This window comes from Centroberyx affinis, unplaced genomic scaffold, assembly GCF_046629955.1.
Source record: "Centroberyx affinis isolate AG114_WGS23_722 - 3 ecotype Tasmania unplaced genomic scaffold, CSIRO-AGI_Caff_v1 ptg001393l_1, whole genome shotgun sequence".
NCBI lineage: Eukaryota > Metazoa > Chordata > Actinopteri > Beryciformes > Berycidae > Centroberyx > Centroberyx affinis.
Window position 1 is genome coordinate 32512 of NW_027279875.1, and position 22287 is coordinate 54798.

The 22287-nt window shown below is 39.6% G+C and overlaps 1 protein-coding gene across 1 annotated transcript; it reads left to right on the forward strand.

Annotated features, from left to right (window-relative positions):
* The first annotated feature begins 295 nt into the window (after positions 1-295).
* On the forward strand, positions 296-21506 carry ano6 (anoctamin 6). Its single transcript, XM_071526179.1, has 20 exons — positions 296-567; positions 4874-4944; positions 5493-5621; positions 10405-10470; positions 11262-11549; positions 12538-12651; positions 13407-13522; positions 13976-14110; positions 14208-14313; positions 14893-14953; positions 15504-15649; positions 15922-15999; positions 16201-16429; positions 16526-16695; positions 16933-17030; positions 17154-17284; positions 17610-17815; positions 18434-18639; positions 19320-19425; positions 19724-21506. Exons 1-20 carry the CDS (start codon positions 474-476, stop codon positions 19940-19942), a joined length of 2769 nt encoding a protein of 922 aa, XP_071382280.1. The 5' UTR covers positions 296-473; the 3' UTR covers positions 19943-21506.
* Positions 21507-22287: the final 781 nt, after the last annotated feature.

The following is a 22287-nucleotide window of genomic DNA, read 5'->3' on the forward strand; positions in this document are numbered from 1 at the left end:
ATATATCCCTAAACAATCTTAACATATATATAAAACACTATGCTATTGACTTGTCCACTAGTCATTTTACATTTTCCAGAACGGCAAATCAGTTCAAGGGCAATATGTGCTGCTATCACTCATAATGTTCAACAGGGTGCAGTGTGTGCGTGTCAAACAAACTTTCTATTACAGTATTTCTGGACAGAAGAATGCGGCTGTAGTCTTTTAGTGGGCGTTATCAAACGTTTGCTGTCAAGTCTGGAGAAACAACATCTAAAGCCCTCCTCCTCCGACCCCACCCGTTTCCATTCCCTCAAGTCACAACTTGATCTTCAAATCCTTTTTGTCGGATCGATGTTGAGAAATAACGTGAGAATGCATGGAGGAGAGGGCTGTACTTAAAAGCCTTTGTCATCATAGGCTATCTTTTGATTAGTCACTTTTCAAGTTTTTGTCTTTCTGTGATGTGACTTGGCCCCCCGACACAGAAGATGAGCGACAACGACATCCTAGAGATGGACTCCGTATCTGAGACAGAGGAGTTAGAGGGAGATACGGACCTAGGAATGATAGAGGAAGAAGTTGGTGAGACCACACTTTTTACCTTTGTCTTTCGCAATAGTCTTTTTTTTAAGTACTTGCGTAGAGTGTGTGAGTGCGCGCCCTGCGTGAATCTAATTCCAGCTATCATTATGAGTTTTTGTCCCATGTGCCAGCCACGAAATTGGGCCTTAATGTTCCCAACAATTCATCAGTAGTACTAAAGTTTTGTTCTCAGTCTTTCCAATGGTTTCTGGTGAGCTTTGAATGTGTTTAAAGACTCCATTCCTAACTTAGAAAGTTGCTAGCAAGAAACGGTCCAAGATCTCACGGTCTCAGAGCCACTGAACAGCCTTTAATTTTACAAATGCCTATTGTCTGCCATTATGCCAACACCCCTTTGTGTTATCACCTACTGTGGTGCAGCCAGGCTATAAATAGATTAAAGTATTTGTAATTGTAATTGTAATTAGATAACTCTGAGTAAGCCTGTCTCTATGTAACATTAAATGACATATAAGCCCATGAGGCTGCCATAGCTCAGCCATGGTTAGAGCCATCGGGGGTGTGGTGCACCCAATTTTTGGAGAGGACACAAAATATTCACACCAACATATGCCAATCAGCAGAGATCATACACATCAACATAGCTATCACCAGCTTCGCAAAATCAGCATTTTCAAACACAACTCTGTGGCAGTGCCTCCTGATTTATGGAAGGAATCATTTAAGGGGCAGGGTGAATTACAGAGGTGTGATTTTATACACTCAACTACAACCATCATGACTAAATATTACAAACAGCAAGCAAATACAACCCTTGTTTATTTAATATATCAAATGACAGAGGGGGCGTGTGTGTCTGCTCTGTATGAAAGGGCATGACGCTGGTGGCTGGAACCGATTACATCTGCGTACTTCCATGTTTCTTTGTTGCTTGCATTACTTACATTCCTCCCAATAAAAAAGCAAACAAAATTGAAGCTTTGCCCCAGTAAAGCCTATACTGCCGGGTGTCTTTGAAGTAGACGTGGAAATGGTCTCAGTGTTCAAATCCTACACTTATGCAGCACAGCAGAGTTTGTGACTCTACAGCTGCCAGCTTCACCTGACAGATCTCACTGAGCAGAAAATCCACTGGTCAAATCTCCATGTAGTGCTCGCTCTCACAGGCTATTTTGTAAGAAAGATCCATGAATCTATAAACTCCTGCGTGTCTGTTTTATCTGCAGTGTGTACAGTATATGTTCTTGTCAGTGTATGTGTTCGTTTTCAGCCCTGACTGCTCATTGAGAGACATGTGATCCTTTGGGGATAATATACACAGGTTTAGCCTAACTGTTGGCAGTGATATGATAGGAATGATGGAAATTACAGATGCTTTGACCACATGGATGTGTAATCACAAAGGGGATGTAGTGCATTCTGCTCCATGTAGCTGAATATTTCAATATGCATTATTTATGCATACACACTCAGTTGCAGCCTGTGATGCTGTGATTGTAGTGGAGGAAGTGATAACTGCTGAAAAGCTGCATGCTGCGACCAGACTTGAGTCTTGAGACTTGAGAATTTAGAGTACTTCTATGTATATGACAACGAACCTGACACTATCTTAATGGACCTGATCATCAGCATTGAGAATCAGCATTAGGCTGATTCTCTCTAGCCTCAGAGAAAGAGGCCATACTCCTCTGTGTTTCGAACAGATTCATCCTGCAGTAATACTCATGCACTGCTGGAAGCATGTCGCAATGAAAATGAATCAGCTGACTTTCACATCCAAAACAGCAATTATAGGCACTGAATCAAATATTGGTCTGAGATCTGGAAGGAAACCCCCTTTTTCCAACACAGAAATGACTCTTGTGCCCTGCTGCCACCAAACCCTGGAGAGGAAATCTGTTGTGCAAATGACGTCCAGCGCTCCGACGGTTGATGCAGAAAAAAGTTTCCTCTTGGAAGGAGGGAAGGACACTCGGCTTCGGCTGGCATTGAACATGAAAGGTTCAGTGTTTGAACTCTCAGCCTGAAGTCAAACAATTATGGGCCATGTGCCTTTTTAATGTAGAAAATCAAAAGAAATCAAAAGAAAAAGGAGTTGTATAATAACTCAGTCACACATGTAATTACCCAAATCTTCACTGACATCAGGGAAAGGCTTTTTTTTTTTGGTAACTAGTTTGGTACAAATGGTTCTTGGTAATTATAACTTTTAGTTTGGTTTCTGATATTTGTGATAAAGAATGATGTTGCGTTTTTTTCTGTTTGTTTGGGCCGTCTGTGTTTTTCTTGTGTCATCTGTTGTTATGGAGGATTTCCTCTGGGGAGGAAGTGAGCAGTGGGTGCGTATGTGGGCGGAAAGCAGATTTTTATTATTGGCTACATGTAGGCATAAATTCAACATGCTTTTTAAAAATTTCAGAAATACTGACTCACTATAGATTGCAGATGTTTGTCAATGGTGTTGCTATTGGGCTGGTGTGTCCACATATTTTACAGACCAAAGCAGTGAGGTAGAAAATAAAAAGCTGGTTAAACTATGAGCTTCAGTCGGTGATCATCATAAGGCAAACAACTGGCACTATAAACACAAATCTGTTAATTCAGGGGTTTTTCCCTTAAAAGTCCCAATCTTCATGTAACTTACATCTACGTGATACTGCTTCCTATGATGTATGTCAGCCTAAAAGAGTTGGTTACATTGAATTTCAGTGTATTTCCGCTCCACTAAATCCCAGGTGACTCATGTTGGTCACAAGTGAGTGACTCAACAATAGAAAAACATTTGAATTGAAGCTATATCAAGACGAGAGAGAGGCACTAACACAGCAAGGAATAGGGGTTCATTTCTCATTCATTTGCCACCAAATGGTTAAGTTAAGACTTTCATTGGTAGAATCCTTGGTCGAAGGAAAGTCTTATTTGATGACAATTATTCCACAGTCCCTTTCCCACAGCGTTACTAAGGCCAGTGTTTTGAAAACAACATCTGCCTTCAGTTAGTTTTCCCATAGCGCTCTGCTTTACTGTGGAAAGATTGCTGGGTTTTCTGTATTGTGTTGGGTGTTGTGTAAAATATGAAGTAGCACTCGTAATACAATAAGTCCCATCTAACAGGCTGCTGTTAATAATATTGTCATGGTTTTCTTGGTGTGGTGGTCCACCGCTGCTGAATGAATATCTGGGGAAACACTGCAGCACATTAATGGGCAGAGAGTGTTTTCCAGAAGGTAATATAACATGTGGGTGGACAATTTCATGCATGGCTTTTAATGGATGATGATAAATTCAAGAAGCTGTAAACAGGGGTGTTTGGTAAATGATACACGTCGATACACGTAAGAGGGACACTGGCAGCCTGCAGCTTAGAGAAACAGGCGGGTAACAGGCAGGTCCAAAATCCTCAGAGCAGCTGGGAAAGTCTGAACAGGGAAATGAGTAACGCTCTGTGCTGCCCTTTAGCACTTAACCAGTGGAGCTGCTCAGTGTCTGGGAGAAGATTAACATAATTGTACTTGGTCAGTTCCTCAGGTGTGACTGTGTGTGTCTGCTCAGCAAAACCCTTCACTGGCTAAACAAAGGTTTAAAACACTGCCACTTAGGGATGGGACAATACTTCGAAATTCAATATATCACAATGCAAAAATGTGACAATACGTATCGTGGAGCAGAAAAATTAATTGTGACACTACCTCCATTTTATTCTGCTGCAGTAATCACAAATGAGACGGCTTGGCCATCACAATTCCACAAGCTCTCCATCCAAATTATATTATTTGCATTTTGTAATGGCATTTTTAAATTGTTGTTTACCTTCTAGCAAGCCAATGCCATTTCTAGAAAGATTTGTGGCACTGAAATAAGCATAATTCTGCACTGTCATACTTTGTTGTCATTGAGTTTTAATTTATTACATCGTATCGTGGTTGTATAGAATCGTAAACCCTGTATCGTGTATCGAATCGTATCGTGAGATAAGCATATCATCCCATCCCTACCACCACTTTATCAGAGGTAAACTTTGCATACACCGCAGGTCACTTAGAATTACCTTTTTCATGGGAAATGTGTTGAAAAGTGAAGTTAACACTACACCAAACAGTTTTGATAATATAATCTACAAGCCCATAACGCACAAGAAGAAAAAATATTTGTGGATATTACACTGGTGGATATGTGCTGATACAATATTGTTACATGTTAGAATAATACAATAATGCAGATACATATTCACCTATAATACCAGAGTGTGGGTATACTGTATCTATCTGTCTCTACTTTGTAACAATGCCTGTATCTGCATCCATGTGAATGATATATACTGTATATTTGGTGTCTTTTTTCGCAGTTTACCCTCAGGAGTTTTTACCGACATATGAAACTATAGAAGAAGGAGCATCGGTAGCCAAAGTACAACAGGTGAGTCAACACCATGTTGGTTTCAGCTAGAAGTGTATCAAGCAGATGACATTTCCCATTCAGTCTAAGTGCCCCACCCTCATGCAGGAAGGCTTCACACATGACAGCCATTTAGCCCGCTGCAGTTGTGTACAACATAAACATACTAAACTCACGTATCATACAAGTTATCATATATACAAGTAGGTTGACTTTTTATTCAGGTGATACAATTAGTTTTCTTAAACATGTCTCAGGTCATATATGTCATCATAATATTGCAATTATTAGCATGCACTTGCGAGAGCTGTTTTTAATACCCTGTGGCATCACAAGTGTAATTGTCTGGAGACAGAGGAAGGGCGGGTCCCTCAGTATTTGTTGACTCGTCCCACTTCTCCCTGATGGCTTGGATCACAGGTGAAATTTGAAAGTGAGATTTCTCACAGACTGTCTGCAGAAAGACCTTTCTTTCTCCTCACTGGGAAAACATGTACAACATTATGGAGGAAGAGGAGTACGAGTTTGATGCTGTGGACTTACCCGATGAGCCTTGTTTTTGCACCCAGGCAGAGTTTAACGACAAACCCGACTCTTTATTCTTCAACGACGGCGTGAGGCGGATCGACTTCGTTCTGGTTTACGAGGATGAGGACAAGAAGGAATTTGAGAAGAGGCACACATTCCACCGACGCAAGGTAGGCCCTTTCTGTGTTCTGTTATTGTCAATTTATTTAACCTTTATAAATCCAGGTTAGTCCTGTCGCGATCAAGGGTCTTTTTTGCAACGACAGCAGCAGTGGTAGTTCTCTGGTAAGGATGTAGTTCTGTCATAAAAGCTATTGACAAATGCACTCATTCACTCAATCAGCTAAGCATTGCTGGTGGCAGTTCTCTCATAAAACCTAGTAGAAAGTAATATGTCCACAAAAAGCAAGCATCATTGAGAGGTGTACATGTTTGGTGGTTACATGCATGTTTGGTTGGACTTAGTAGCAAATCATGTGCGTCAATAAAAGCTGCACCATTTCCAATTATTAAAACATAAGTAGTTTTTGGTGGTAGTTCTGTCATGAGACTTCAGCTGAAAGTCATGTTCATTCAGTATCAGTCAACAGGTTGAGGACAGGTCAGAGCTACCATGATCATCCTGCATAATGTCAATTCACTTTGTCAGTGACATGAATTGTTTGCAAAACAAACTCAGGACACTGAGTAAATTAGAAACACAACTTGGTCAAACTGAAATGATGCAAATGAACACTTACTTACCACTAAGGTATTCATGACCACTCATAAGAATCTTTGAAAAAGATTGTTCAAAGCTTTCTCATTATCTACATACAAAGCATATTTACTCTTGAGTATTTGTACAGGGAGTTTTTATTTGCTTCAGTGTGGCAGTCTAGGAGTTGAGATTAATTACAAGTGATGTATAATGTATATTCAGCAGAGTACAACAATTTCAATATTTTTTTAGCCTTTATTTATCCAGGGAAGGGTATTGCTGAGCACACGGCCTTTTTCAGCACCATCCTGTTTCACATTCATAGAGTGACACACAGTCTCACCTGGGACTGGGAGGCGCCCAGTACAATCACGGCTCCTCTGTCTTGCTCGAGGGCAGCTGCTGAGAAAACAAAGAGCGTTACTCGTCCACTTGCCCTGCCAAAATTTTTGCCAACCAACTACCAAACAAAATAATGGGGGGAGGGAAGCCACTTGTAATGCAGAAAGTAAGAAAACTTTGTTAAGCTTAACATTGCATAAAAACGTTTGCTTTTGCACACTCAGTAATGCGCTTCAAGTCAGTAAGTGTTCCACAGTTTTCAAACACGATTTTTTATGCGACGTTAAGCTTGAATAAATGTTCTTACTTTCTGCATTACAAGTGCTTTCCCTCCCCCCATTATTTTGCTTAGTATTTTGGCCAATTTGTGAGCCCTTTGTTGTTTTCCACCTTTTTTACCTTTTGCCAAGCAAATTCAAACCAGCAAACTTCAGTCATACATCTCATTTTCTAAACTCAAGGCAACTCCTACCTTGTTATCTTGCTATAACACATCATGTCAGTTCAGACATTTAAAACTAGAGCTGCAACGATTAATCGATTAATCGATTAGTTGTCAACTATTAAATTAATCGCCAACTATTTTGATAATCGATTAATCGGTTTGAGTAATTCTTTAAGAAAAATAAGTCAAAATTATCTGATTCCAGCTTCTTAAATGTGAATATTTTCTGGTTTCTTTACTCCTCTATTACAGTAAACTGAATATCTTTGGGTTGTGGACAAAACAAGACATTTGAGGACGTCATCTTGGGCTTTGGGAAACACTGATCCACATTTTTCACCATTTTCTGACATTTTATAGAGCAAACAACTAATCGATTAATCGAGAAAATAATCGACAGATTAATCGACAATGAAAATAATCGTTAGTTGCAGCCCTATTTAAAACCTTCATAAATATTTTCAGTTGATACAGTCAGTACATGCCTGCTGTTCGCTGTTGATGATAAGACATGGAAAACATTTCACAATTTGGTTACTGTGAGATATGTCAGTGTGGTGAGCGCTCACCAGTGCTTCAGTGCATCCAGATCTAACAACACTGTGGAGTTCAACAGGCTTTGCCATTATCTGCTTGTGCTACCATTTTCCTATCACAAAAATAAATGAATACCACTTAAAAAAGGACAGAAAAAGGAGCATATGCTCATCTTGAGATTCGGATTAGGGATGAGCATTTTTAATTTCAGGCTTCTAAAATTAAACTTCCCTATAATCGTATTTTTTTCATTTTAGGAGCACATGTGCTCCTTGGAAAAAATGTCACTGTTGAGGCCTGCTTAGCTGTCTTCCGCTGTAGATGATACTGTGTGTGTGTGTGTGTGTGTGTGCGTGTGTGTGTGTGTGTGTGTGTGTGTACGTGTGCGTGTGCATGTGCATGTGCATGTGAGCAGGGATTGAAATTTACAAAATGATTATTTTATTATTATTTACTATTATTTTAATGATTATAAACGATTATTTTCATTGTCGATTATTTTCTCGATTAATCGATTATTATACTCAAACCGATTAATCAGTTACCAAAATAGTTGGCGATTAATTTAATAGTTGACAACTAATCGATTAATCGATTAATTGTTGCAGCTCTAAAATGAAGAAACTCTAGACATGAAGTGGCACAGCCGGATGTGTTGTATGTTGCTACCGCTGTCTTTCACAATAGATTTACAGTGTGGGATGTATGCTTGCAAATACTGTAGATCCAGAGACAGTGTGGCAATTATAAAAAGTGGTTTTGAAATGGGTACTGAGAAAGGGCAGGGAGCAGTGAACTGTGGTCAGACAAAAAACACATAGTGGTAAAAAGTAAGTCTTTCAGGGCTGAAGAAGATTATCTTATCCTTGAACCTAGGATAAGATAATCTTCTTCAACCCTGAAATTAATTTTTATTGATTTATTCATTGGGTTTTGAAACTCACTCAGCACCTAAGTGGCCATGTCAAGCTTCAGTTGAAGTAATTAATGCAGATAGATCCGTTGTTTTTCCATAACGGCAGCTGTTGCAGGTGGAACTTGTGTCGAAGCTGATCAGCGGTCAGTTTTGCAATTTCCCCACTAACGAAGGATGTCTGGCAAAGCTGATTCCAAGTCAGAGCTCAAGAGTTACTTCACTCCAGAGCCAGTGTGACTGAGGCAATCCCTCATAATAATCCCAAACCTAATTACCATCAGTGAGGTGCAACAGCCTCTGCCAGGCACTCCCTTACTTTGTTTTTCTACAGCTGAACCTGGTCAAATATGAGTTGCAAAAGCTTCTTAGCGTTTGTTTGAATCTGCTCTGACTCTGACTACTGGATGGGTGGGGCTCAACTCGTATAGTGGCAGCTAAATTGTCAGATAAAAGGATGCTAAATTGACTTTTAAGCATTTTCCTGTGGTTGTCTAAACTTTCTTGCACTTATTGTATTACACATTCAAAACAAACAGCCTCCATCTGGAGCCACCGTTTGCTAAAACAAACAACAAAAGTATTTGACCCTTGTTTTAGTTCACTCTGTGTCAACAGTCCCACAAAGATATTCATTAGAAAGGGTGAAATATTGGAGTTTGCATTTATTCAGAATGATTGAAATGTCTTGGATGATATTGATGCCAACCGACTGTCCTACTGAATTAACTGCTACTGGGTGAATTAAGTTTAGATGACTCAAGTTGATCAGAGTCACAAGCTACTAATTCAATATTTGCTGTCAAGGAGTGGGGGCAGATATTTTTTATTCTCAGAGGTGAAAAGTAACAAGTTACAAATACCCTAGGTGGAGTACATTTTGCAGTAATGCTATATTTCTGTGTATTTTTTTAAAGCCAGTACTTTTACTTCTACTTGAGTAAAAGTTTTTAGTAGAAGGAAAAGTTCAACATTCAGTATTTATATCTTTGGAGTCAAATATTTCAGTTCTCTTTCCAACACAGAGTATTTTTCCCATGTTTTTTGGTTCGGGGGAAGCTGGGACAGAGACTTATTCAAGCTGCAGCAGTTCAGTGACAGAGAGCAGATGCAGGACTCAGTTCACTGTAACCTGATACATGAGCGACCTGAACTCACCTACTGGGCGTATCTTCATTCATTGAGCCTATGTACAGTGTAAATAATGTCTATGGTATGGTAAATATGGAAAATATATACAGTATGTGCAGAAGACAATGAGCTGCAAACTCTAAAATGTAGATTAGCTTTAGATTAACTGATAGATCAGATCAATTTATTGTAACAGGTATCAATACTATTTAACAGCTAATTTCCAACCATATTACCCTTTAAAGCTTGTAGAGGGTATTTTCATGGGTACTTAGCTAGTTGACCTGCACATCTTTATTCTAATTTTGAATCAAAATTAAGAAATTGATCAAATTGGAAATAAAGGAACATCTACTGATCAAACCACTTCTTTCCAATATTACTGATATAAATCAAAAAAGGATTATTCAGGTGATCATGTACAAGTATAATGTTGTTGTCAGACAAAAAAAACATACAATACATCTGAGTAGGAAAAGAGGAAAAGGTCTGAAAAGAGTAATATAATGTCTATTTTCTCATTGACATCCATGTATTTTTGAAATTATACAATGGGTTTGTAAAGTTTCAGTGGCCCAAAGGTCATGAAAGTGACTCAACACAAAAATCACCATATAAACTTTCAATTCAGGGAAGAAAAAAAACCCACTTACAGTCAGATGGATTTCCAGAGACAACAGCGATAAGCGATGCTGTTGTGTGCATTCAGATGATCGTCACCCTAGGGAACCCTTTGCCAGATGTTCAATGTATTTACACTGCAGGCCTGATACATTAGTCACCATGCATATATCTCATAGCGAACAGCCAGAGAAGAAATTGAATCAAACTGGGGGGGTGAGAAACAACAGGCTCATTGAATCCATTTCCTGCTCTTCTCCCCAGCGGCGGCGGGAGTACTTTGAGGCCAGCTTGATGAAGATGGGAATGGAGCTGGAGGCCACAAGATCTGTAAGTCTGCACTCAACACAAAGTGGCCACTTGGGGATGGAGACAAAGAGGGGCAAGCTAATGTAAAACTAAACTAATGTAGAAAATGATGCGTCACTTCAAAACAGCCTTTTGTTTGGTTGGAAGTGCGGTTTGTTTGTGGAAATGTGAAGAAATAACAATAATCTACACTTTAAAAAAAAAAGAGTTCTATAAAGTACCAGGAAATGGTTCTTTAGACTTGTACCATAGCATTTTCATGGTTCCCTTTAGAACCATTGTGTATGTAAAATATTTTCAATTCATGATATAGATCTTTATTTAATTGATTGAGTTTCTATGGAAATTCCCCATGGGTATGAATCTGATTGTGAGTGTGATTGTCTGTCTGTCCTGTGATGAACTGTACAGAGTGTTTCCCTGCCTTCTGCCCAATGCATGCTGGGATAGGCTCCAGCCCCGCTTTGACCCTGACAGGGAATAAAGGAGGAAAGAAAATGAGTGAATGAATGAGTTTTGATGGTTAAGTCATAGTCATAGTCATTAGAAATGAATAAAGAAGTAATAGAAGCACTTCATTCTCCATGTGTTAGAGCCACTCTTTCTGTCTTGTCGTACACCTCTAACCTCTACCCCGCAACTTCCTGCACACACACACACACACACACACACACACACACACACATCGACCCACTGACACACTACACATCAGATGGAAGGTTTCTGGCATCTGTTTCAGCACTAGTTGGCATCATGTAATCCTTTCTGTGCAGGCTGAACTGAACTGAACAAGCCCTCTTAACGTTTTGCAGGTGGTGGACGAAAAGCTGATGTTCGTCAAGGTCCACATGCCGTGGGACGTCCTGTGCACCTACGCCGAGGTCCTGCACATCAAGCTTCCCATCCAGCCCAACGACCTGTCGTCCCGCCCCTCCCCCTGGCGCTTCTTCTCCTGCATCACCAAGTACTTCTACCCCAGCGAGGACCTGATCACCAAGGAGACCGAGTTCTTCACCGCCCCCTTCGAGAAAGACCGCCTGGAGTATTTCTACGTCAAGGACCAGGACGTCTTCTTCACTCCGTCCATGAGGAGCAGGATGGCAAGTCCCTTAAACTTCTTAAAATGTTACAAATTGAATTATCCAACTTCAAGGCCTTAAAGGGTTTTAAATACAGCTTAATGTTGCCAAAGAGTCTTAAATACACTTTCACAGGTTTGTCACTATTTTCCTGGCGCATTACTTTTCTAGTGTGAAATCTCCCTGGTGGTGCAGACATACAGTATACTCTGGTTTTTTATTCTTCAGGTTTATTTGGAGGATAAAATTGGTCTCAGAGAGAATAGAGAGTGCTTCTGCTGGGTTTGGTGTGTGAAGGCAGTATGAAGGTTGCGTGACAAAAAAAAGAAGAAGTTCCAAGACAGTATTCAGGCGAAAGTTTAAAAAGCCTGACTTGCATGACAGTTTGGTGTGCCACTCTCTGGTGAAGGCCACAGCATGGCTGAAACACTTTTTACATTTGTGCCTGAATAGCTCCTTTTTCATTTGGTCTTACATTTCTTTTAATTTAATTTTAACCTGCAGAAAACTGTAGTCACCCTGACATTGCGAATTCTTTTTATTTCAGCTTGACAATGACTGAACATTTTTGTCCTTGTTGGAATTTATTGTTATGTGTTTTTGCTCAGTTAAGTGCACAATTTTTTATTTCTGTCATGTTAAGAGCATCCTGTGCTCTCCTCAGTAAGACATTTTCAGCAGATATAACTAATTTTATGTCAAAACAGAATCAGAAGAGCAGGTCAAGTGCTCTTTTGATGTCAAATTTTATGTTATCCCATCCCAGCATGTCATTTAAAATTATAAATGTCTGTAGTTTTCCATTTGTAAAGACACAAGGACAAGTTTTACCCTCACATGTTTGAACAGAAGTTTTGTCTGTACGCCTTCTACTGGTGCACTATGACAATTTAATGTCTAACAAAAATGGATATGATATGATTGCTTGATAACATGAAGAATAAAACCGGTTTGGTAGTATGAAGATTACTTAACCATGGCAAAATAAACTTGTTTCTTCTTGTTCTAGGCTTATTACATCCTGAGCCGAGCCCCCTATGACGTGCGCGGGAACATAAAGAAGTTTGGCATCACCAAGTTACTGGATGGTGGAGTGTACAAAGCTGCCTATCCTCTGCATGATGTGAGTGAGGCTGGTCACTGCACTTTATTCAGTTACCTGCCTATGTCATTATGCATGTACCAGTGTTTCATCCAGATTTCCTGAAAAAGCAGAAAAGAATCTGAAACAGCATTTAGACAATGTGATACTAAACCTTTTGGATTTTCTCCTGAGTGGAATTTCAAGCCTAAAGTGTTATGTAGCGAAATTATTTCTATGTGTCATTTATATTACAATAATATTAGGTTCTGTTCTGCTCTGTGGAAAGGGCCATACAGCCAGCAGTGCATATCTTTCCTTCATTATATCTGATTGTTTGCTAATACTCTTGGTTACTTTTATTTAGCAGCACTTTGTTACTTTGTTGAGAAAAGTGCTATACACATTTAGTCAATATTATTTATTATTTTTATTATATATTATTTTTATACTTTCCAGTTGTCTGCATGTGTTTCTCTTCTATTTGTACCTGATAATGCTCCTATCTTGTTTTGTTTTTCTCAACTTATCTACCTTTTCTCCCTTGTTCTACCCAACACTTCTCTCATACATGATCATTGTAAGGGAACAGCAGTTACATCTGTTGTCTGGGCGCTGTGGCTTTAACCTTTGCTCTCTTTACTGTTGGTGGCTTGTAATGTTGGCATTCTAGGAATTTAAGCTTATTCTATTTTTGCACTCATTGTAATAAGTGTGTTAGCCAAATGCCTGAAATATCAAATGTAAAGATACTGCACAGCTCCCTCTCTGAGGTCTTTTGTGTTTCTACAACTCAGTGCAGATTCAATGTCAGGTCCAAAGAAGACGGTTACCCCAATGAGAGATTCCTACTCTATGAAGAATGGGCTCACCCCAAAAGCTTCTACAAAATGCAACCGCTTGACCTCATAAGGTAACTCAACCTTTTATTTTCTGTTCAGAGAGGTAGAAAATAGTAAAGTCTGCACATTAGGAGCCCCCTTTATGCACCTTTCATTGACAGTATTTCAGTTTACTGTGAATCGAAACGTTTTGGTCCCCGATCCAGATCCACATCAAATGGAAATGTTGTCAATAAAAGGTGTATGAATAGATTTTCTATCCATATAGCTATCGTGTAGCTATCAGTTTCAACAATTCTCAGAAGTCCCATTATCTCTCAGTATCTGTTTTCTGTTTTTGTTTTCATTGCATTAAGGCAGGAATATAATTCTATTTATGGGTTTTTCCTTCCTTTTTTTTCATTTTAATACATTACATAGTGGTCGATGTCGCATTTATGTGAATCAGAAATATGACTCCAGTGAACAGTAGACTGAAGTATTTGTCATTTCAAACGATAAATTAAATTTTTACCTTTCCACAGGAAGTATTATGGGGAAAAGATTGGCATTTACTTTGCCTGGCTGGGTTTCTACACAGCCATGCTCGCTCTCGCCGCCATCGTGGGACTGGGTTGTTTCATTTTTGGATTCAAGACTCAAGAAACAAGCACTTGGAGGTATTAGCCTTCTGTCTGCACTATTGATGCTACTGCTGTTGCTTCATTTGATACAGCTCATGGTCTAACCTCTGTCCTGTGTTAAATTACTGTGCAGCAAAGAGGTGTGCGACCCTGAGATAGGAGGAACTATTGTGATGTGTCCACAGTGTGACAGGGAATGCACTTACTGGAGGTTAAACAGCACCTGTGAAGCGTCCAAAGTGAGTGGTATTTTATTTCAGCTCAGAGTCGATTTGAAGGGTGTCAATCCAAAACATAATGTTCCCATTTAAGCCAAAAAAACACCCGAAAAACCCTGATATCTATTGCTCATTATAGAAAGAATCGGGTGATTACAGATGATTACATTCTCTAAAACATTACTATTTTGTGAGTAAAGGCCTTCTAGATAGTTATAACTTTAATAATCAGTATAGAATATAATTTAAGTAATTAGTTATCTTAAAAAACAGTAACATAGTTGAGGATGGAATCACCTGTATTTAATATTTAGCTGTGAATTCCAAGTAACAACTTCTTTTTTTCAATGGATCAATTGAATAATTTTTGGAAATGGAAATGGAAATGGAAATCAACTGGAGTTAAACTCAGTACTTAATGCACCAGTATGTGATACAGTTATGTGATTTAAATATTTAAATATTTGTCACTGTTGTTTCTGTCCAGAGGCACACAGTGTCACTGCTTTGAATGCTTTTGGCTTTGAACTGATTTGCATCAAGGTTGGGTTAGGACATAACTGTGACAATCTAAATGCTTTTCTTTTTTTTCTTTTTCAGAAACTTTGCATATTTGATAACTTCGGAACCCTGGTGTTTGCTGTTTTTATGTCAATCTGGGGTAAGTTGTTCACAATTTAAACAAGATTACAGGGGTAGACATCCTTCATTTTCAAGTTTTCATCTTATTAGAACATTTCCACATACTGTATGCAGGCACAGAACTGCTGATGCAATGTAATATCACCGGCTTAGACACAAGCTATAAGTGCTGACAATACGTATGATAGTTTTTGTATCCATAGTAGTCATAGCCATTGATATGTGTTGTAATTGTGCTGCCTGATTCGTGATTTTTCTTTCTTTTATTTCCTCTACTCTCATTACATTGTTTCTAAATGTGGAGATATACATTATTAAAAAAAAATCATTCATCTGTCGCCCTCAGCCACACATCTAGCAATGGATGTCTGTTTCTTGAATAGAATAGAACAGAACAGAATTTTGCTCTGAAACCAGGTTTTCTTTGGCCTCACTTCAGGCACAATTAAAGACAAAAACAATGGACTTCACCCTTCACAGTACATTAGTGTTTAGGGAGAAACAGACTATAGGTATGAGGGATTTCCTTCATTCACACTGCCTGTTTGTTTTCCATTTCCTGGCTTCAGTGACTTTGTTCCTGGAGTTTTGGAAGCGCTACCAGGCGGAGCTGGAGTACGAGTGGGACACCGTGGAGTTCCTGGAGCAGGAAGAGCCGTCCCGTCCGGAATATGAAGCCAAGTGTCTCCACGAGAGGTTAAACCCCGTCACACGGGTAATCACACACGCAGACCGTGAATTACAGCTTTGAGATGCTGCCAAAGCTTTGCCGCTCCAATTTGTGTTTTGTGATCATAGGATTAAGACCAAAACAAATAAGACAAATTATTGGAAATGTGTTGTAAAATTTGAATATGCATTCAAACAGGTTTACTCAGTTTTGCTAGAAAAGTAGACAGTACAATACATAATACAATACATATATACAGTCAGTTTCAAGGCTTGTTATTCAAATGGAGTAATTTATAGTATTTGTTTGTTGTTTAGGTGAAAGAAAAAGTGCCGTATACAGCCTGTGGACGATGTGTTCGGGTGTCCTTAGGAATAGGGACAGTCTTTTTCTGGGTAATTATGCTCTTTCTTTCTTAGAGAATTTTTAGTTTGACTTAATCTGCATTCTTACTGCTCTTGTACATTCAGCCATTTTGCCCTGTTTAAAACATAACAAATGCATTACATCTTTATTTCAAATAGTTCCTCAACTTCTGTTAACCCTGCAAGACATAAAGAATATATCCATCACTTCACTTCCGTCTTCTTCTTTAGCTTCTGCTGATCCTGGCGTCGGTTGTGGCCATCATTGTGTACCGGCTGGCCGTGTTCTTCGCCTTCTCAGCCAAACTGCGAGCCCAGGACCTGAAGGAGCTGGAGCCTCTGAAGGAGTACGTGACGCCGCAGATGGCCACCTCTGTCACCGCCTCCATCATCAGCTTCGTCGTCATCATGGTCCTCAACATCCTCTACGAGAGGGTCGCCATCTGGATCACCGACTTCGGTGAGGCATCTGAATCCAAATCCGAATTTTGGTGACATTCGGTGCAGAGCCAAATTAATTTGAATTGTACTTATCATATCTGCCACACAATAACAGAGCTTCCGCGGACCAAAACGGAGTACGAGAACAGTTTGACTCTGAAGATGTTCCTCTTTCAATTCGTCAACTACTACTCCTCCTGTTTCTACATCGCCTTCGCCAAGGGAAAAGTGGTCGGCTATCCCGGACAGCCTGTTTATCTACTGGGAAAGTACCGGAACGAGGAGGTACGGGTTGTCCATCATGTTTGCTCTGTGTCCATGTCTAACAAATCCTGCAGCCCAAAGCTTTAGTCTCCCCTGGTGGGCAGAAACAGCAGTGCACTCTCTCTCCAGTGGTGTTTTTTGGTTACAAGTTTTTATCTTTATCACTCTATCTGTCCATCTGTCCATCTGTCTGTTTCTTACTTAACAACTCACTTGCTTGTGTATTTTTGACTGTTGCTCTGTGTCTTGTTTTTGCAGTGTGATCCTGGCGGTTGTCTGATTGAGCTGACCACTCAGCTCACCGTCATCATGGGTGGAAAAGCCATCTGGAATAACATCCAGGAGGTCTTGCTACCGTAAGCAGCCAGAAGCTGAACCCCTTTATCGCCACATACATAACATGCAACAAGGAACACATATAAAAAGTACAAGTGACATCATGCTGAGACACTGTCATGCTCTCGTCTCCTCCTCCACAGGTGGGTGAAGAATTTCATTTTCCGCTACTGCACGCGTGTGGGTTCAGAGAAGGTGATTCCTCGCTGGGAACAGGACTACCAGCTCCAGCCCATAGGAAAACTAGGACTGTTCTATGAATATCTTGAGATGGGTAAGAGAAAAAAGGTTGAATTTAACCCTTACAGTTCAATGATTCAGTTCAGTGGGTAAGACACTATATACTGTCAGACTAACTATTGTATGTGTGTGTGTGCCCATGCATGTTGTAATGTGTGCAGACAAGCAGCATGTGGCTTTACATCTCTATATGCACTGGTGTGTCTTTATTTATCCAGTCAAGGTTTGCTGTTATATATGTGCTGAGCATGTAGGAGCGTGTATGTGTTTTTTCCGTCTGCCCCTCCCTCACATTCATAGCTGCACACCTTGACAGTCACACTCCTTGTGTTTTTATGCGTGTATCTTGTCTCCCGCAGTGATCCAGTTCGGCTTTGTGACCCTCTTTGTGGCCTCCTTCCCTCTGGCCCCGGTCCTGGCGCTGGTCAACAACCTGTTTGAGATCCGGGTCGATGCGTGGAAAATCACCACTCAGTTTCGCCGCATGGTGCCGGAGAAGGCGCAGGACATCGGGGCCTGGCAGCCCATTCTCCAGGGCGTCGCCATCTTGGCTGTGGCAACAAATGTAAGTAACTGCTCAGACTCCCACGCCTGCATGTCATGTGATGTCATGTCTCGTCATGTTGTTGGAATCTCCCATTATTTTCCAATTTTTGGTATTTTTTATTATATTTGTACTTTTTACTTTGGCTCTCCACTCTTCTGTCTGCTCAAGCCAAAACATAAGATCAAAACAGGCATGTGGAATGTCCACACTATGAAACAACCATCTAAAACTAAGGATTTTTTTATTATCCTTTCCATTTATTCTCTTATTCATATTTCTATTGCTTTATTTAATTCATTTGCTGCTCTTTTATCTGTAAAGCAGCTTTGTAAACTCTATTTTTTGAAAAGCACTATAAAAACAAAGACTGTTATAATCTTTATTACTATTAAAGATCATAATTACATTCAGTGTGTGAGAAATGTGTCTTGATGCGGTTGGTGCTGAGTTTCATGTCAGCAATATCAGAATGACACAGTACAAACGGCATAGAAGACCTCACCGAGTGTTCTGCTTGTATATAATATCAAATATTTCAGTTTTCTCAAAGCACTGTTGACTGATTGTGATAGTAGCATTTAAATGTCAAATGCCACATGTCAAGTTCCTGCTTTCAGTTTTCTGGTGTCTCAACAGGCCATGATCATTGCTTTTACATCAGACATGATCCCACGCTTGGTGTACTACTGGTCTTTCTCTGTGTATCCATATGGAGAGCACTCACAGCACACCATGGAGGGCTACATCAACAGCACCCTGTCTATATTCAACATTGATGACTTCACCAACCAGAGCAGGCCCCTGAACACGCCTTACTGGTTCAAAAACACCACCTCCTGCAGGTACACAGCAGTTGACAAATTGATCCCAATATCATGTGTTCATGCTGGATTCTCTGCAGTACCAATTTTCCCTGGAGGGATTTTGTACAGTTGAAGAGCATTGAAGAGTTTTGATCCACCATATCCCCCATTTGAAAAATGTGACACATATTCTTCAAAATGTTCGCTAGCACAATTAAAACAAATTTGTATACTTTTTGAAGGAATGTCCTTGCTTGACAAAATTATACCTTTTTATAGATTAGATGACACACACATGGTTCCTCTTAATTCTAGAGATATTTAATCATAATATTTAGGTAATGATTTCTTCAAAATAGATATATAGCTTTTTGGAAATGAACTATTAACTATTCCTGCAGCAGTTTGACAATTATGTTGTCTTTGAGCAGAGTCAGCTAGCCAGCTTCCATGCAAACTTTACCATCTTTACTTCTAATGGAAATTGCAAAAATGACCACAGATCAGTATATATCTTAAGGACAAAACACAACTTCATCATATGCAGATTGCTTTGAAAAGAAACAAACTCATATGGCAAGTTGGATAGATGATTAGTGTCAGCAACAGTTGGGTGGCTGGATGTTTTGGAGTTGAAGTGAAGTGGATTTATTTTTTTTTAATGGGTTTCCAAGCTGATCTTTGGTGCCATTTAACAGCTCATGTTTTCCTTTTTTTAGGTATCGAGATTTCCGGTATCCTCCCGGCCATTACAGAGAGTATGAGTACAGTATCTACTACTGGCATGTGATCGCTGCCAAGATGGCTTTTATAATTGTTGTAGAGGTGAGTGAGAGCATGATGAGCAATCTCTCTGACACTTAAAATGTTTGATGCTTCTAGGCTAAGCTAGCCTCATTGAAGACAATTATTGAAGTGCACGCTGTTCCTCCCCCAATAAAAGATTCATTTGATTTTCTACAATAAATCAGTACAGTAGTGACCATTAAACTCTTACAACATCAGTATTTCATCTGAAAAATTGCAACGGGGGCTAATAAGTCCATGTATTAAATCATTCCCACTGGCCTATTTTCTATTAAAACACACTAATAAAGGCGTCTTCTTCTTCCTCTCCTTACAGCACATTGTTTACCTTACCAAGTTCATCCTGTCCTACGTGATCCCAGACGTCCCGAATGCTGTCAAAGAGCAGATCAAACGAGAGAGATACTTGACCCAGGTCATCCTCCACGAGGCCAACCTCAAGCTGGTGACCAAACGTTTGAAACCAGTGGCTGACCGGATCCTCAAACACACAGAGGAAAACGCGATGAAAGAGGAGATGGATCTTGATTTCTGACAGTAAAGAAACGGGGCTCCTGCGCACATCCGGAAAGTCTGGGAGTGTACAAAGGAAGAGATTGGTTATTTCCAGGTCTTAATGTTTGGTACACAAGTATCAAAAAAGCTGTTTTTCACTCTGACTACACATTTTTTTGTAGTATACTAACATTTTAACATACTGACAATTCATTTCAGACTTGTTGTAAAGGATAATTTTCATTTATAATCATTGCTCAGCTGCTATGGGCATACATCATATTAAATACCAATCAAGCAATTAAGACCTGGAATTTAGAAGAGGAAAATGTGTAGGAACCCTTGAGAAGAAGCGGTCCTGCACTCGTCCAAAGTTTCCTCAGGGGGAAGGAAGTCTGTCCTCTATCTGCTCGTCCCTAGATGTGTCTTTTTCCCACAAAACCAGCGATGATAATATTCTGACAAACTTTATGGTTCTTCATCAGAACAACCAACATCCATTTGAGCTGGGACTCTGTTTCTGACCCTCTGCTAAGACCGGCTTCTCGGACTGACCGAGTACACAGGATCTGCTGTAACTTTCCCTTGTGCTGTTGTCATTGCTGTTATCAGATGGGCTCCTCTGGATGCTTTTATCTAAAGCTTTCTATGATTGCATGTGATTTTAGCATGGCTGGCTCAGAGGTAATCAATCCTGTAACCCTGGCAGTGTTAGTGTCACGCTCTGTCCGATGAGCTGTACGCTGTAGGATCAAAGCCATCATATGCAGTTGATACAGTTGATGGTACTTGTTTTTGGAAAATGCCACTATCAAATACTAGTATTATAAGATGTACAACTTTTGAATGCAATGTTCTGATGATGACGGGCTTTTTTTTTTTTGGCACTTTTATCATTGTTACTCTAACTATATAGTGATCTGACCAATCTCTCACAATGTTACAATGGTCACAGCTATAGTTGGAATAGACCTTGGACTTACACTGTTTTAAATGTGCCTAAAGACTGTGTGCCTTAAGCTCTTTAAGCTTCATAAACACATTCTGATTATATTTGTTCAGTGACAGAATGGGGGGTCACTTTACTTTCAGTACAATCAATTCAGCAAGTAAATCTTCTTTACACTCAAAACTGGAAAACCTTTACCATGAAAAGGTTATTTTACCACTGTGTATAAGGACGTTTTGAGAATGAAGGTTCTTTCATTTTTAAATGAAATGCAGCACCACTTTATATTTTGAAATGACCCCAACCTTATTCAGTGGTTTAGTTAATGAGGTATCTCTCTCTCTCTCTCTCTATTTCTCTCTCTCTCTCTCTCTCTCTCTCTCTCTCTCTCTCTCTCTGAAATTATTGCACAACATTTTAACTATATGTTTTATGGATAAACAATACAGAAATGTAATCTCCTGTGACCTTACTAAAATCGTACATCAGTACCACTGCTGTGTTATTGCCTCCCCTTGTGATTTAACTAAAGGTACTATAACCAACATGTATGCAAAAACAACAGTATGATATAGCCTACTATAGCCTATATGATGTACATCGGCATTGTCTTTTGTGTTTTATACGTTTGCTATTAAATTGTGTTTTATAAAAATGTAGCCTCTTGTTTCTGATTGAAAATCTGTATCAATCAAAAGAAATCTCTTCATACCCAATGAAATCCAGTACAAAGCTGTAAGAGCTGGATCATGTTGTATCTCACTGGGTTGTTTTTCATCTCACATCTAATAGCTTCAGGCAGTAGAAGAAGCTTTTTTTCCATCAATATGAATTGATAATTTAGTATCTCCACCATCCAGAGGCTTGGTCCTGCTGTATGGCTGGGTGCTTGCTACATTTAAATGTGTTGTGTATCGCTACATCATTGCTGACAATCTGCCACCACCATCATTCTCACCATATCGTCTCTATTTCTGTTTATCTGCTGGCAGTTCGAGCCAGAGAGAGGAAGTCATTTGCTCAGCAGACAACAACATCTGATTCTCTCTCAGGCCAATTTTCAGGAAGAAATCTTGCTGGTTTCAGTAATGTCTTGAACTTTCCCTGTAGGCTCCCTCTCAATCTACGCTCTTTCTCTTTTCTGCCATCTCTCACCATAAATCTCAGATGTAGATTTTGTTAAATGTTATTCAATATAGGTGGCTTGAGCAGTTTGAGAATGGAAGTTTTGGTCTCATGAGAAGTTATATATAGAAGTTATAGCCCAATTTTAGTTTGATTTGTTTGTGTGTTCCGAAGAGGGGAGCACAGAATTTCATTGGTTGTATTCTGCAGATCCCAGTGAGTACAGAGGTATGGTTTCTGTTTTACAGCCCAAAATAGTTGCCAGTTGCAGTAAACTATGGCTCAAAATGGGGAAAAAAGTAATACAATAC

Excerpts from the sequence above, each read along its gene's own strand:
- ano6 (XM_071526179.1), top strand. The coding sequence starts at position 474 with ATGAGCGACAACGACATCCTAGAGATGGACTCCGTATCTGAGACAGAG. Across the intron at positions 14,111-14,207 it reads CAAGAAACAAGCACTTGGAG|CAAAGAGGTGTGCGACCCTG; the intron begins GTATTAGCCTTC and ends ATTACTGTGCAG. Across the intron at positions 17,285-17,609 it reads CTATGAATATCTTGAGATGG|TGATCCAGTTCGGCTTTGTG; the intron begins GTAAGAGAAAAA and ends TGTCTCCCGCAG.